The following is a 14,138-nucleotide window of genomic DNA, read 5'->3' on the forward strand; positions in this document are numbered from 1 at the left end:
TACTTTTTTCAGCTGATTTGCTAGCCCTTTGGCCAGGATTTTTTATATTTGTGTGAAATGGTATGAGCAGTATGCTGAGTTTTTACCCTGCTTCACAATCAGATTGATGATTGCCTTGTTACATTCTACCCTCAGTTCACCCACCTATTCTGCTTCCTTAAAGATTTGAAAGATTAGTGGCACCATGAGTATCTTATTTTGCTATAGTGTAAACCTCCTCTCCAGGGGACATATTGTATGGCAGGTCCGTAACAGCTCAGTAATTTCCTCGTCTGGTATGTCCTCTATTAGTAGTCGTTGAATGTTATTGGAAAGAGTGAGTATGTGGAACTTTTTCCAGGAACCTTATATCACCAAGGGTACACTTGGGGCTTTCAGGACTATACAAGTCCCTTAGAACTGAGCATACATGTCAGCTATTACAACTGGATATTTCACTGGGCATTCTTGCTGGATTCTAATGGCGGAAATAGCTTGGAAGGCTTCCATCTGGAACAGTGGTGTTGCCAGCGATCTGCCTGCTAATTCGCCATGTTCGTAATGTCTCTACACTTTAGGCGAAGCAAGGCATATTCTGCCTGATGGGTAAAATACGTGTTTAAGTCAAATGTACTCTTTTCTAAGCATCGGAAGATTTGCAATATAGGATTATGATCATATTGCCCATTCAGGGTGTATATTTTCATCTGCAACTTTTTTTGGTTCCCCTGCAATTTCTTCCTCTCCGTTTTGGAGTCTTATCATCAGCAAACCCTGCATTGAAGACTTATGGGTCACTGCTTGGGATTGAGATGATGGGACGTAAGTATTCCCTCAACTCTTTTATCTCGGCTGGCAGCTTATATCTGTTCACATTCATCTATTGTTGTGTGAAGGCAGGGAAAAATGTCCAAGGTCAAGTTCTATTAGTATTGAGGCATGGTCTGGGAATCCTCCCTCTTGATTGTAGATCTCGTAGCACTGGTAATACAGGGTGGTTGGGTTAGGAAGAAAACTCTATTCATGAACCTGAACCATGTGCACATGAAATTAATGTTTACTCGCTGTTCCATTGTTACTGCTTTTTGGTTATTGTTTTCCCTTTATCCTCCCCGCTCCCCTCCTTTTCTGCCTTTCTCTTTTTTTGTGCTCGGTCAAAATCTGATAATAAAAATAAGTCCCAGTGCTTAAAAATGGCTGCAACAGCCTGCTCAAATTAAGCACTGATGATCTGTCATTTTGTTTAAATGTGCACTATTAAGATTAAACATGTTATATACAAATCAGGAGACAGTACTGTAAAATGTTTTAGTTTGCACTCTATTGATGATTAACATCATCTGTGTTCTTCAGGGTTTACCCTTATTCACTGCGTAAATGATGGATTCAGCCGAGTTCCGAAAGAGGGGGAAGGAAATGGTGGATTACATGGCGGATTACCTGGAGGACATTGAAAAGAGGCAGGTGTATCCTGGAGTGAATCCAGGGTATCTGAGACCCATGATTCCTGCATCCGCCCCCGAGGACCCTGAGACATTCGAAGATGTCATGAAAGATGTTGAGAGGGTTATTATGCCTGGAGTAAGTAGACACGTTTTTAAAATATGTACATTAAGATGTTGGTTACTTCAGGCTTTATTCTCTTTTGAAGGTTTTTCATGTCAAGTTTGAAAGTGCCACAGGATAAAGAAGGTGGCTTATCCATGCAGACTTTTATGTGGGATAGAAAGGCAGGAAACCCATAATATTGGGGACCACAGTTTTATTTAAATTCCCCATAGGGCCTCATTCCCAGGGGCCCAGTAACCACTATGGGGTCAGTAACAGGATGTATTAGACTATAGAGATTACCAGATTCACAATAACTATGAGGATCAGAAGAATTCCCCCACAATCCCCTACTAGAATTACTGTTGTCCAGGTATTGTTAACTAGGGGTGAGGTGAGAAATCTGAGCCAGAAAAATGCACAGTTTGAATTGGCCATAGGGCGACAAGCGATGAAGTACCCAAGTCATAAATTCTTTAAACAACCATACACATGCGTTTAGAAATCAAATGGTAATTGACTGAATGCGAATGTCAAAACGGACCCACAAATATCAAAGAGCTCTGATCATACAAGCAGGATACCCACAAGTACATTAGTCAGAATGTCACAGTTTTAAGGAGAAACAAGTGCAAGCTCAGGATGTGTCTGAAACATACCACTTGCCAACTTCCATAGGACTTGGAGGAAAAGATAAAATTAACAATTGTGTGGTTTTGCAGAAATTAAGCGCCAGATGTATCAAGATTCCGTTTTGCAAATCCTAAATAGCGATTTTTTGCGAATCGCTATTTAGAATTCGAAAAACGGTATGTATGTACAAAATTGCAATTTTTTTGCGATTCCTTATTATTCTTTATTTGCGAATTCGCATTTTGCGAATTCGCAAATAAGGAATAATTTCCAATGCATTCCTATGGGCCAGGAGGCACATATGAATGATAGTGCAATACACCCTGCTGCACCCCTGAAATCTTCATGTGTGTGCATGTGGCACACATACATGCCCTATGGGCATGTATGTGTGTCACATGCCACCCTCACAAATGCCAAATAGGGCATTTTAAAAAGAAATCGCAAATTACCACCAAGTACAAGTTGGTGGTAATTTGCGATTCCTTAACTTAAAATTGCAATTTCAAAATGTGTAATACATATCATTTAATGAATCGCAAATAATTGCGATTCCTTAAATTGTAATTTTTTCATACATCTGAAAAAATGCAAAACGGCCGTTTGCGAGTCGCAACCTTTGCGAGTCGCAAAAGCCTTGATACATCTGGCCCTAAGTGTGTTAAAGGATAACGTTTTGGCACTATCTCTGCTTGTTTAAAAACCATCTGCAGGTGAATGTATGTGATGCCCTGTATCTCTGGGAGCATTTATAAAATAATTTTTACATCTGATTAATGAATAATGTGCACTGTATGCTTCGGTTATAGGAACAGCAAAATTAAGTCTGAATCCTACTATACCGTAGTTTTAAATAGCGCTGAGTGATGCAGTTTTGTCAATTTGTAATGCTTTAAATAACAAGTATTGCTAGTACCCAACTCATTGGTGTTGCATTTTTTGAATTTGGAAGGATGACTGACTGAGGTAGGACTGAGTTAGCCAGATACTATTCAGATATGTGATTGCAACATGCACGGTCAAGCCAACATCAGATTGCGAATCCACTGAACTAATTTAGATGTTTCTTTGAAAGACAGGGGGGCAGATGTATCAAGATTCCGATTTGCGAATTCTAAATAGCGATTTTTTGCAAATCGCTAATTAGAATTCGCAAAATGGAATGTATGTAAAAAATCGCTATTTTTTAGCGATTCCTTAATATTCTTTATTTGCGAATTTGCATTTTGCGAATTCGCAAATAAGGAATAATTTCCAATGCATTCCTATGGGCCGGGAGGCCCATAGGAATGATAGTGCAATAATTCTCAAATTGCGAATTCGCAATTTGCTAATCGCAATTTGAGAATTATTTCAAGGGTGCAGGGGTGTCTCAAAGACACCCTGCTGCACCCCTGAAATTTACATGTGTGTTCATGTGGCACACATACATGCCCTATGGGCATGTATGTGTGTCACATGCCACCATCACAAATGCCACCCTCACAAATGCCAAATAGGGCATTTTTAAAAGAAATCGCAAATTACCACCAACTACAAGTTGGTGGTAATTTGTGATTTCTTAACTCAAATTTGCAATTTCGAAAATTTACATACATATCATTTAAGGAATCGCTAAATTTGCGATTCCTTAAATGCTTCAGCAAAATAAGGAATCGCAAATTATTGCAATTCCTTATTTCGCGATTTTTTGATGCATATGAAAAAATGCTAAAATGCCTTTGGCGAGTCTTAAAGGCTGAAATTCTGCAAATTTCGGCCTTTGGGAGTCGTAAAAAGGCTTGAACATCTGCCCCAGGGTCTTTTCTTTCATTCCACTGGAGTGATATACTGCAGCTCACTTTGGACATCCCACGCCTCGTCTCCTAAAGTGTGTGTAGTTATTGACAAAGAGCCGCAGAGACTCTATGTATAATAATATCTTTATAGATGTGATGAAGGGTTGTAAATGTCATCCGTATTCCTTTCAAGTCATAGACAACTGGTGCAGTGTTGCACCTTGTTTCACACCAAATATGGACCAAAAGCAAAGGGACAGATTCCACGCAACGCAGCAAAGCAGCTTTCTGAGTGGGAGAGAACACAAATGTGCCATTTCTACTAAGATATGGTGCTCTTCTGCACCATGGTGCACGGATGTCTGGGTTACAGGCAGGATTATTTTTGTGCAGGGATACTTTCATGTACAAAAACAGTCCTTAGAGGCATATTCCCGCAGCACAAATCAAAAGAAGATAACAAGGAGAAATAGAGATATTTCTCCTTATTATGCCCCTGTCATGAAGGCACATTATTTTTGCACAAAGCTAAGTTTACATGTCTTTGTAAATCTGGCCTTGGGTCAAAATACATGGGGTGGATGCAGGAGAATGCCCATGCTTCACCCATGTAACGCGTACCCCATGCAAATTATGGCAAGATAGCACAATGTTCTGTGTTGCATTTCTTTTAATTTACTAAGCCACGCTATAGTAAATGCCCCAAAAAAATTTTGCATTGGTCTGAGTCACAAGAGTGGCGCAACCTCATCAGAAATTCATAGTACATCTAAGCCAAAATGTATACTTACTACCTGGGGCCATATTACGTATGTGGCACATTTTCCTTGTTAGCGTTGGGCGCACGTTTCATAAGGTAAGCCCAGCTCTAACCAGGAAAATGCACCACATTACATTATAGTGAATGCACTTCCTCCATGGCAGCCGCGAGCATGCGCTGCCCTAGGGGCAGTGCATTCAGGTGAAAAACAGAGCTGCTGCTTTGAAGCCATTCCGTGTTTCACTGTGCAGGCAGCAACTAGAGATCCCCTTGCAGGCGGGTGCAGTGAGTGACTGCACCTGCCTGCAAGGGAATGGCTCGTGGGTCAATGGGACTACTTTTCAGCCCCAAACTGCTGCCATCAGGGGGCGCACTGACAGTGAGCCTCCTGACAGCTACTTTGCCTCTGCGCCCCATCTGTAATACGGCACAGGTTCAATTGCAGAGGGATCCGCTCACTTGCATGAGGCCACACCCCATGCAAATGAGGAAACGCCCTCTGATGATTGCACTAGCGCTTTATGTGCACCAGTGCTATCAGTATTACAGAAGTGGACACCCAAGCATCTGGGACCCCTTCTCTAATACCAAAGTGCCCCAGGGACATGCAAAGGGGGTGCAAATGCCCATTGTACCCCCTCCCTACTCAGGTAATAATGCCCCTGTTGCAAATGTTCTTGTTTGTAAAGGTCAATCAGTGAAAATATAATTTCTGCAATTGTTGGTTTGTGCAAATGATAAAGAAAACTTGCACTGATACCAGCCAAAAACAATCAACAAAAGTGCGATCTTAGTAATATGATCCTAAGACTGATAATTGGTGAAGTATTAAAAAGGGCAACAGTGGAAAAAACGAAATCTGCAACTCCTGCAGTATACCAGCACAGAAAAATGAGGTGTTGTCATGTGGTACGGTTATTGCAGTGAGCCATTGCTTTTAATGGAATAACAGTAAAAGTGCAGCAAGCGTAGACAGAACCCATTGGTCTGGCCTTGTTAATCAGATGCTCATAGTTTTTATTTTTAATGAAAGTAGATGCCACAAACTAAAAAAACAATGTTTTAAAGATTCATCCCTTTGTCTAAATGTTGTCGCCATATTCTTGCCATACAAATGTAATTTAAACAGAAATGAACAATCACAGAGATTCTTAATAGAACAGTTTGGGTGTTTCCCAGCAGGCATTTGTACTTAAGACAGAAATAGAAATCATTTAAGCTTTAATGCACATTACAGGAAAATATGATTCTTCTTGGCGAAAAAAAAAAATCACAGTTGGCTTTGAATTACTGCAACCGGAATAAATTGAATTAACACAAAAGTATCAATAACATTGTAAAAAAGCATAAAGAGAAGAAGAAAAAAACACACTGGCACAGTAATGTACTGGGTACCATCCCTAGCACTGAAGAGCACTTTTCATTTTTAGGGGGATAGCGCTAATCTAATCTGACAAAGTACCAACTGTTGCAATGCAAGAAAGCCAATAGCTAAAGTGGGCTGAGCCATTGCCCATGATGTATGCATTGTTGGGTGGATCCAAAATATGAATGACAGGGCAACAGATCAATGGATTAACAAGGATGACCCAAAGCCCCTCTATGTAGGTACATATGTATGCTTTTTTTGGGATATGGACCAGCACTAAAAAAGAGAATGTTAATTATCTGCTTTGAGAGGGCCCAGAGGTCTATGAGGAGAACCATGACATCTTCAGATAAATGAGTGCATATGAAATGTACTGCCAGAGACTTTAGGAGCAGTGGTGGGCCTGTAGCAGCCCTAACTGACCCCATGTATCTGCTGCTGCAAGAGACAGCCACAAGCTTTTATAAATACATGGGTCCCTGCACTCCCAGATGCTTCTCTGGTAGAATATGGTCCAGAAGATAGATCAATATATGATCTTCTGTATGGAATAGGCTGCTAAAGGAATCAACAGACTCAACCCTATTTTCATGAAAGGAAGATCAAGATTTCTGAAGCACTTCAGACCAATTTCCAGCTGGATGGGAAACAAAAGTAGAGATATATACAATCAAGGCATTCCATACAATCAAGACTTCCCTTCCCCCCTGAAATCTTACCTCAATTGCCGATTTTACTTTATCTTCTCAGGTGGTGCATCTAAAGGGTGACTTTATCTGGCTGATACCGCACTCTAATGGAGGAACTCCTGTCTAAACACTTATGGTTTTCCTTGAGGGAATACTAGCAGACAACTCTAGGAAAAACCTTGTAAGGAAGAAGACTTGGATATGCTGATGGAGACATATGGTAGAGGGCTCAGAGAAGCAAAGCTGACATTCAGTTAATTCAAGCTGGTATATAACTGGCACTGATCCAGAAAAGGGAGAGACTTGCAAACTTCTCCCAATCCTCCGATTGATGGAGATGTGGAGATCCTGGAGGGGATATGTTGTATTTGTTCTTGTTAGGCATGGGCGGAAAATCCGTTCCGCTCGCGGATTTTGCGGATTTTCGGGAAATCCGCAATCCGCGAGATTTGCGAATCTCCCGCAAAATCCGCAAATCCGCGAGCAGCGGATTTTGCTCGCACTGTTCGCGTGAGTTCGCGTGAGTTCGCGCCCCGCGAATAAGTGCAAAATTGCAGAAATACGATTTTAGCAAAACTGAAAGTAACTACTTACCAGGTTCAAAAGTTCAGGCTCATCATTAGTAGCCATTTCCTGTAGTGCTTCCTGAGGGGCCCCTCCAGAGTTCAGTTGCCAGTTGAAACTATTATGTGACCCTGCTCTGAACCTCAGAATAGTTACACATATGCCACAAAGGTCCTGAATTACAGCTAAGGGAGACAAGCAGGAGCCAGGCTGGAAGTTAAAATCCATTAATCAGCCCCTAATTCATTATTGTCAGTTGGGGCAGGGCAGGTGTTGTAACTAATTTTGCAACAATGAAAGCACTTAGCAAGTGCAAAAGATCACTAATCAGGGCGCACTAAGGAAGCAGGTGCCAGCTAAAAAAATATTCTGTGACACATTAATCAGCCCCAAATTAATTCAGGTCACTTGAGGCAGGGAAGGTGTGCTTTGCTTTGCCGAAAATAATGTACACTGGACAACCAGAGGGTGTGGTGATGAAACAGAGGGTGGCATGGGTGGGCCAGAGGGTGGCATGAGTAGTCAGAGAGTGGCAGTGGTGACAGAGAGTGGCAGTGATGAAGAAGAGTGTCCCAAACAGGCTGGACACGTAGAAACAACAAGTTCGCGAAACTTGCGACCCGACAGGTAAGTTCGCAATTTGCGAAAGTGTACAAAACCCTCGCGAACTGGCAGAAACACGGGCGAACACAAAAAAATAAAAATCCGCAAATTCGCGGGAATTCGCGGATTTTGCGGATTGCGAATCCGCAAATCCGCAAAATTCGCGGACGCGAGATCCGCAAAATTCGCTCATGCTTAGTTCTTGTATGAGGAGGTCAACACTATGAATACCTCAAATGATGTCCTACTCAACTTTTATCTTGCATAGGTCATTTACACACTGACATTGACCTCCTAAATGTGTCCATCAGCATAGAAAGAGGTGGACAGACACAGCATTGGCTGTGATACAAATGTGTATTCTGAGTTGTTGGGGACAAGCCAGTCCCCACCCACACTGATATGACTTGGCTCTATGGCAGGGCAACAACAGCACTACATGAAAAAATAATTTAGCATTTAACTGATCAGTCTCAGATATATGAAGCTATGTCAACTCCCTTTTTATCATCCTAATCTTAGAGCATAAACTGCTCCGTTAGTCTTAATATGGTGCTTGCTATATATTAGGATTTGTGAACTGGAACATGTACAGTACCTACTCCTATATACACCACTAACATAATGCACACTAACTCCATAACTGGCTGTTTAGTGGACCTTGCTTTAGCTGACTTCTCTATATTAGGTAATAAATTACCATAGTTTTTAAAATTATGTTTGTATTTTCAATATTACTGCCTGGAGTGTGCACTTTTATACGGCGTCCATATTTCTTTCCTCCCCTTCTCCCCTTTTTTCATTTTACTTGTTCTTCTGTAATGGAAAGTAAACATGCATCATTGCAATAAACCGAATAATGATAAATATAACAACAACAAAAGAAAAAACTTTACATATAGTTGGAGATGACTCGTCCCAAAGGCCCAAAATGGTGGGCAATGACTTCACTTTGGAATTGACCGATACATGAAGTCATGTTTCCCTCCACCTCTGTGGACAGTGTCCCGTTTCCCAGCTGCTGACTGTGGGAGATAGAACGAGGCCCATGGTTAGAGGGTTGGATGAACATAGGCACAGACGAGAAGCCCTGGGTAAACAGTGACACTGGCACATAGAGAAATTGCAGCAAAGGGAAGATGGGAAGTCTTCAGCAGTGGTAGGCGGAGAGGGAGGTGGGTTGGCAACACAATGTGGGCAGGGAGGCTGTAGGGGGGCACAATGTTCAAATCCAATGAGGGAGCACATAGATAAGGAAATGGGGGGCACAAAACAAAGGAAATGCACTAGGGTGTTCCCTAGTGCACCATTAGTACGTACATGGTAATTCATGGAGGAATAGGGAAATTAGCAGATGAACTCTATGGGAAGATTGTAAAAAGACTGCTGTTGGAGGACAACGACAAGCAGTAGGCTGATTCAAACACATAATGCAGACTCTTCAAGTTCAGCTAGTACCGCTCAAAAGTTCCAAAACAAACACCCCCGTTTCCCAGTCCTTTTTCATACTGCGGAACTTCAGGTTGTGCATGTCCAGAGCATTTATCTACTGGAAACCTTCATTGCACATACTCAAAAATGTGTTCTAGAAGCATATCGTCAGTTCATCGTGCCACAGGGCTATGGGATCCTGCAACTTAATTGAGAAGTACTAGGACTGGTCTCGGCCAGGGACCACTGCACAAACAAAGAGATTAAACACTCTCTCCCCCCCCCCCCCTTAGTGTGGGAACGCGAATCCTAGTGACTGTCGACCCCAAATCCGACACCAAAAACTATTCTCTGACTTAGGATCTGTAAACACCCCAAAGAATTGTACTCTACTGCATACTTGTTAGAATATGAACCCTGCGTCACTATTTGCAACAAAACCGCACCTCTCCCAAGGATAAACGTGATAATTTAGATGGTATGGCACATGCTCTCTGTACGGGACAAGAGTCGCAAGTGTCATATCACACATTTGCCTGCATTGCCATAGTCTTCATTCACTCCCTACTGCTGCTAACAGCTGCCAAGACTTCTTCTTGTACTAGCCTGCTGACAGCTAGTGTGCTTTGCAGGCATATGCACAAAGGACAATAGAGTTTAGTGGATGAACTTCAAACTTCAATGGCCAAAACAATAAAGTTAAACATTACATAATTACACCCAGAAAAGGTTAAGCACTGCAGAGCAAACACTGACATCATTAGTAGTGATTGAACACCGCTTCAAACCTGCTCAAAAACGGGGGCAAACTAAGAAACTAGGGGCCAGATGTGCAAAGCTAATTTGAGGTCGCAAATGGCCTGATTCTCGGAATCGGGCTGTTTGCGAATGCAAAGCACCATTTCAAAATGTACCTAGGCTCAATATGCGATAGAAGATGGCCGGAATGTGGGGTTAGCCAGTAACCCTGTGTTAGCCAATGTGGTTCATAGCACTTCCTCCGCAAATGAAAACTTGGAAGTGTTGCTGTTAAGACATATATAAAAAACATATACTACTTGATAATATACCCATGGTAGATCCACTTGGGCCCAAAAGAACATGCACTTTAGAATGACCTTGCAGAGCTAGGGAGAACAGAAAGAAAGTAGTGCCTAATATGTGTGTGGACTCAGTTTTCACCAAGTAGAAAAAGTCAAGTAAATAAAAGATTTGTCAGCAAGTCATATGATTATTTTTGATAGGTTCTAAATAGGCTCTGTGTCACACATTGCTCAGTCTTTGTTACTCACTACATTTGTTTAAATAGAATAACAAAGTATAATAGGAATGGTTATTACAAAACACATTTTTTAGACAAAATATTGGCGAAAAAAAAATGTGTGGGCAAAATATTGTGTCAAGAATATCTGCAACAAAAATATGAATGTAAGTTCCTACAGGTAAGCAAAGATTTACTATAAATGTGCCTTTGACTATATGTACATCTTAGTGGTATATAGATATGGAGTTAAGAATTGTAAATCTATATTTACTTATTACGTTCTTAATATTTGTGTCCTCAATATTTTTGACACATTATTATGTCCATACAATATTTTTATTTGCGATTTTCTATCTGTGATCCAGACTATCACAGGGGAAACATTAAAAGACTAACTTTGCTTCTAAAATGGCATTGCTCTAAAGTCTAAACTACAATTCTAAATAACTTTAAGAAATGTGTCTATTAGTTAAAGGGGGTGATGTCTGACCTTAAACAATAATCACAGTCCCTGTCAAGGTGAAGAAGTAAAGTGCCTAAATGAACCTTATCTCAACGCCCGATTGCTATGGCACAGAACAGACAGGTAATGTGTAGAATATTTTTATGCAGTACCAAAACAGTATTAATGCCAAAAAACAAAACAAAAAAAATCCCAAAAGAATTTTCAAAAATAGATTAAATTCTAATAATTAAAATAACACCAAAATAACAATAACCCAGGAGGAATACACTTTTACACCAGCCAAGGGTTCAGGACCTTGAAGACAGCTGTTGGGGGTTAAGACTCCCTCCAGCAGAGGTCAGCAGCAGAATCCAATGCAGGTCCAATTGGAATTGGTCAGCTGGGCAGAAGTGGAAACAGCCTCTTGAAGTTTATTGTGTCCCTGTGGCTTGAACCGATGGTCAGTCTTATGACCCTCGGAGTCCACTTCTTTGTCCTGGGTACAAGAGGTAAAAGAGATTCATCCTTCTAGGTGCTTCTCAGGTAACAGACAGTAGGCCCAGCCCTCTTCTGCTCTTCCACAGGCCCAGAAACTTTACTGAAAAGAGTACTTTGGGTGAAACATGGACGGCTGTCACCCGCCTGTGGGTGTGAGTGACTCCTGGCACATCCCTAACAAATAGTGTTTGTTAGGCCTGTCATAATTAGGGTGGTCTTCCCCCAACATTTTGCCTACTTCCCTCCACTTTTTGCTGTATCTTTTTGTTTGCTTTAGGACTCTTAGGGTGGTCTTCCCCCAACTTTTTGCCTACTTCCCTCCACTTTTAGCTGTATCTTTGTGTTGGCTTTAGGACCCTTAGCACTTTACCGCTGCTAATCAGTGCTAAAGTGAATGCGTTTATCCTAAAACCTCGTAACATTGGTGTATGCTTGATTGGCATATCAAATTTACCTAGACGTCCCTTGTAAAGTGGAATACCATATACCCAGGGCCTGTAATCTAATTGCTACAACTGGGCCTGCAGCACTGGTTGTGTAAGTCACTCAAGTAGCCTTTTAAAATTGTTTCAGGCCTGCCACTTCAGGGCTTATGTCTGCAGTTTACTGCCACTTTGACTTTGCATTTAAAACCACTTGTCAAGCCTTAAACTCCCCTTTTATTATACATACGTCACCTCTAAGGTAGGCCCTAAGTGACCCTCAGGACAGGGTGTTATGTAACTGAAAGACAGGACATGGACATGCACTTTTAAGGTTTACATGTCCTGGCAGTGACAAACAGCTAATTACATGTTTCCCTGCTGTGAGGCCTTCTCCTCTCATACGCTAGCATTGGGGAGTCCTTAAAACACTTTTTAAGTTGTACTTCCTGATGAGAAAGGAGTAGTTACATCATGTTTCATATCTTTTGAGTGGTGGTGTTAAATTCACTTCAGAGGTAAAGCTGGATGTGACATTACTTTTTCATAAATACGACTTTTATAAAGTGGACATTTCTCTTCTCTTAACTTTACTCTGTGTGCCTGCAGCCTGTCTTCAATACACTTCTGGGCTGGGTGACAGCTATAATTTGTGCATTCTCTCTAGACAGCCACAAATGCAGATGATAGCCTTCCTGGGCAGGAAGGGGGCAGGGTAGCTCACACTTACATATTAATAAGCTGTGTCCTCTCCTCACACAAAGGGCTGAGTACCCCCCTCAGAGAGCCTAGCAGACAGGACTGGGTTGAAAGAGATCCCTATGCCCTTCAGAGAACTCCTTTGAAGTCACCCCCTACATAAGTCTTTTTTGGGGGTAAGTACTAGGGCTCTGACCCTACTTTACCAAATCAGTACACTACTTGATCTGGGACGAACTCTGCTGGAGTAAAGGCTGCTTTGCTGTAAGGATGCCACTTTGCTGTGACTTCTCTGCTTTGCTGAGTTGCCCTGCTGCCTTCTGATCTTTGCCCTGCTGAGGACCAGGACTGGAACCATCTCACTTGAACCTTGAGTGACTCCAATGGCTTGCTGGCTTGCCTCCTGTTTTCTCAAGTCTCAGGGACACAAAAGAGTTCATGCAATCCTGCTGGAGCTGCTGGACCCTGCCATCTGTGACTCCTACCCTTGCCTGAATGGACCCCTCCAGTCCTGGGCCTTCGAAATTTGTTCTTCAACTGATTTCTGCAAAACTGACGCATTGCCTTGACTGGGTGAGAATTTCCGCCTCATCGTCCTTCGATGCCGATGCAGGGACTGTTAGATGATGAAGAATCCACATCCTGCGCGGCTCGACAACAAAGCTTGGTGTGATTTGATGAAAATGCATTGCATTCCCTTCAAAAGAGCTCAATGATGTCATACAGAAAACGTCTGAAAACCTATCTGTTTTCCCTCTAACTCCCTCTCCTGGCCTTGACCCTCTTCTCCACAGCGCGGGGACACGCCGGGATGGCGTAACCATGCACTTTACAAGCCCCTTTATTATTATTATTATTATTATTACAAAAGTGTAAAATCAACCAAACTTCTACTCATTAACTGGAAGAAAAATATTATTTCAAAAGTGTACGATAAATTTAGCTTTTACTTTTACATGCTGAAGAGATAGCCAATGTAAGACTTAAGGCCTGATTTGAATTTCGGTGGCCAGGTTACTCCATCTTAATGGTGATGGGTATCTATCTGCCGAAATCTAAATTCCATTGTTTCATATGGATTCATATTTCGGTGGACGGGATATCCTTGTGAAGGAGTAACCCGCCCTCCAAAATCTAAATCAGGCCCTTGATCAACTGTGCTTTCCTGAATGGCAATATGTTAGCTAGCAATGACAAACTGATAAACAATATAAAACAAATGATATTTTTTTAATGTATAAAATACAGTACCATACCATGCATGTATAGTAAATCTATTTTAAAAGCACACAAAACAGTTCACAATATTTATTACCATGTATATGGACAATTTTATACTGAATTATGCATTTATGCTGAATCTATTTTCACAGTTGACAAAACAGTGTATACTTTTCAGTGACCAGGGACCCGAGATCACTGGTCAGCTGTTCAAGACAGTGAAGAGTCAACAGCC

The 14,138-nt window shown here is 41.6% G+C and overlaps 2 protein-coding genes across 3 annotated transcripts in view; both read left to right on the top strand.

Annotated features, from left to right (window-relative positions):
- LOC147722438 (aromatic-L-amino-acid decarboxylase-like) overlaps nucleotides 1–14,138 on the top strand; it is a 1,636,613-nt gene that overhangs the window by 1,023,680 nt on the left and 598,795 nt on the right. The window lies entirely within an intron of this gene.
- Nucleotides 1–14,138, top strand: part of LOC147722439 (aromatic-L-amino-acid decarboxylase-like) — a 712,354-nt gene that overhangs the window by 99,393 nt on the left and 598,823 nt on the right. For both annotated transcript variants that reach the window (XM_086964959.1, XM_086964960.1), the window contains exon 2: nucleotides 1,333–1,560. In XM_086964959.1, the coding sequence (XP_086821085.1) occupies nucleotides 1,357–1,560 (204 nt within the window). In that variant the 5' untranslated portion in view covers nucleotides 1,333–1,356. The remainder of the gene's footprint in view (nucleotides 1–1,332; nucleotides 1,561–14,138) is intronic.

The sequence above is a fragment of the Lissotriton vulgaris genome, chromosome 4_1, assembly GCF_964263255.1.
Source record: "Lissotriton vulgaris chromosome 4_1, aLisVul1.2, whole genome shotgun sequence".
Taxonomy (NCBI): Eukaryota; Metazoa; Chordata; class Amphibia; order Caudata; family Salamandridae; genus Lissotriton; species Lissotriton vulgaris.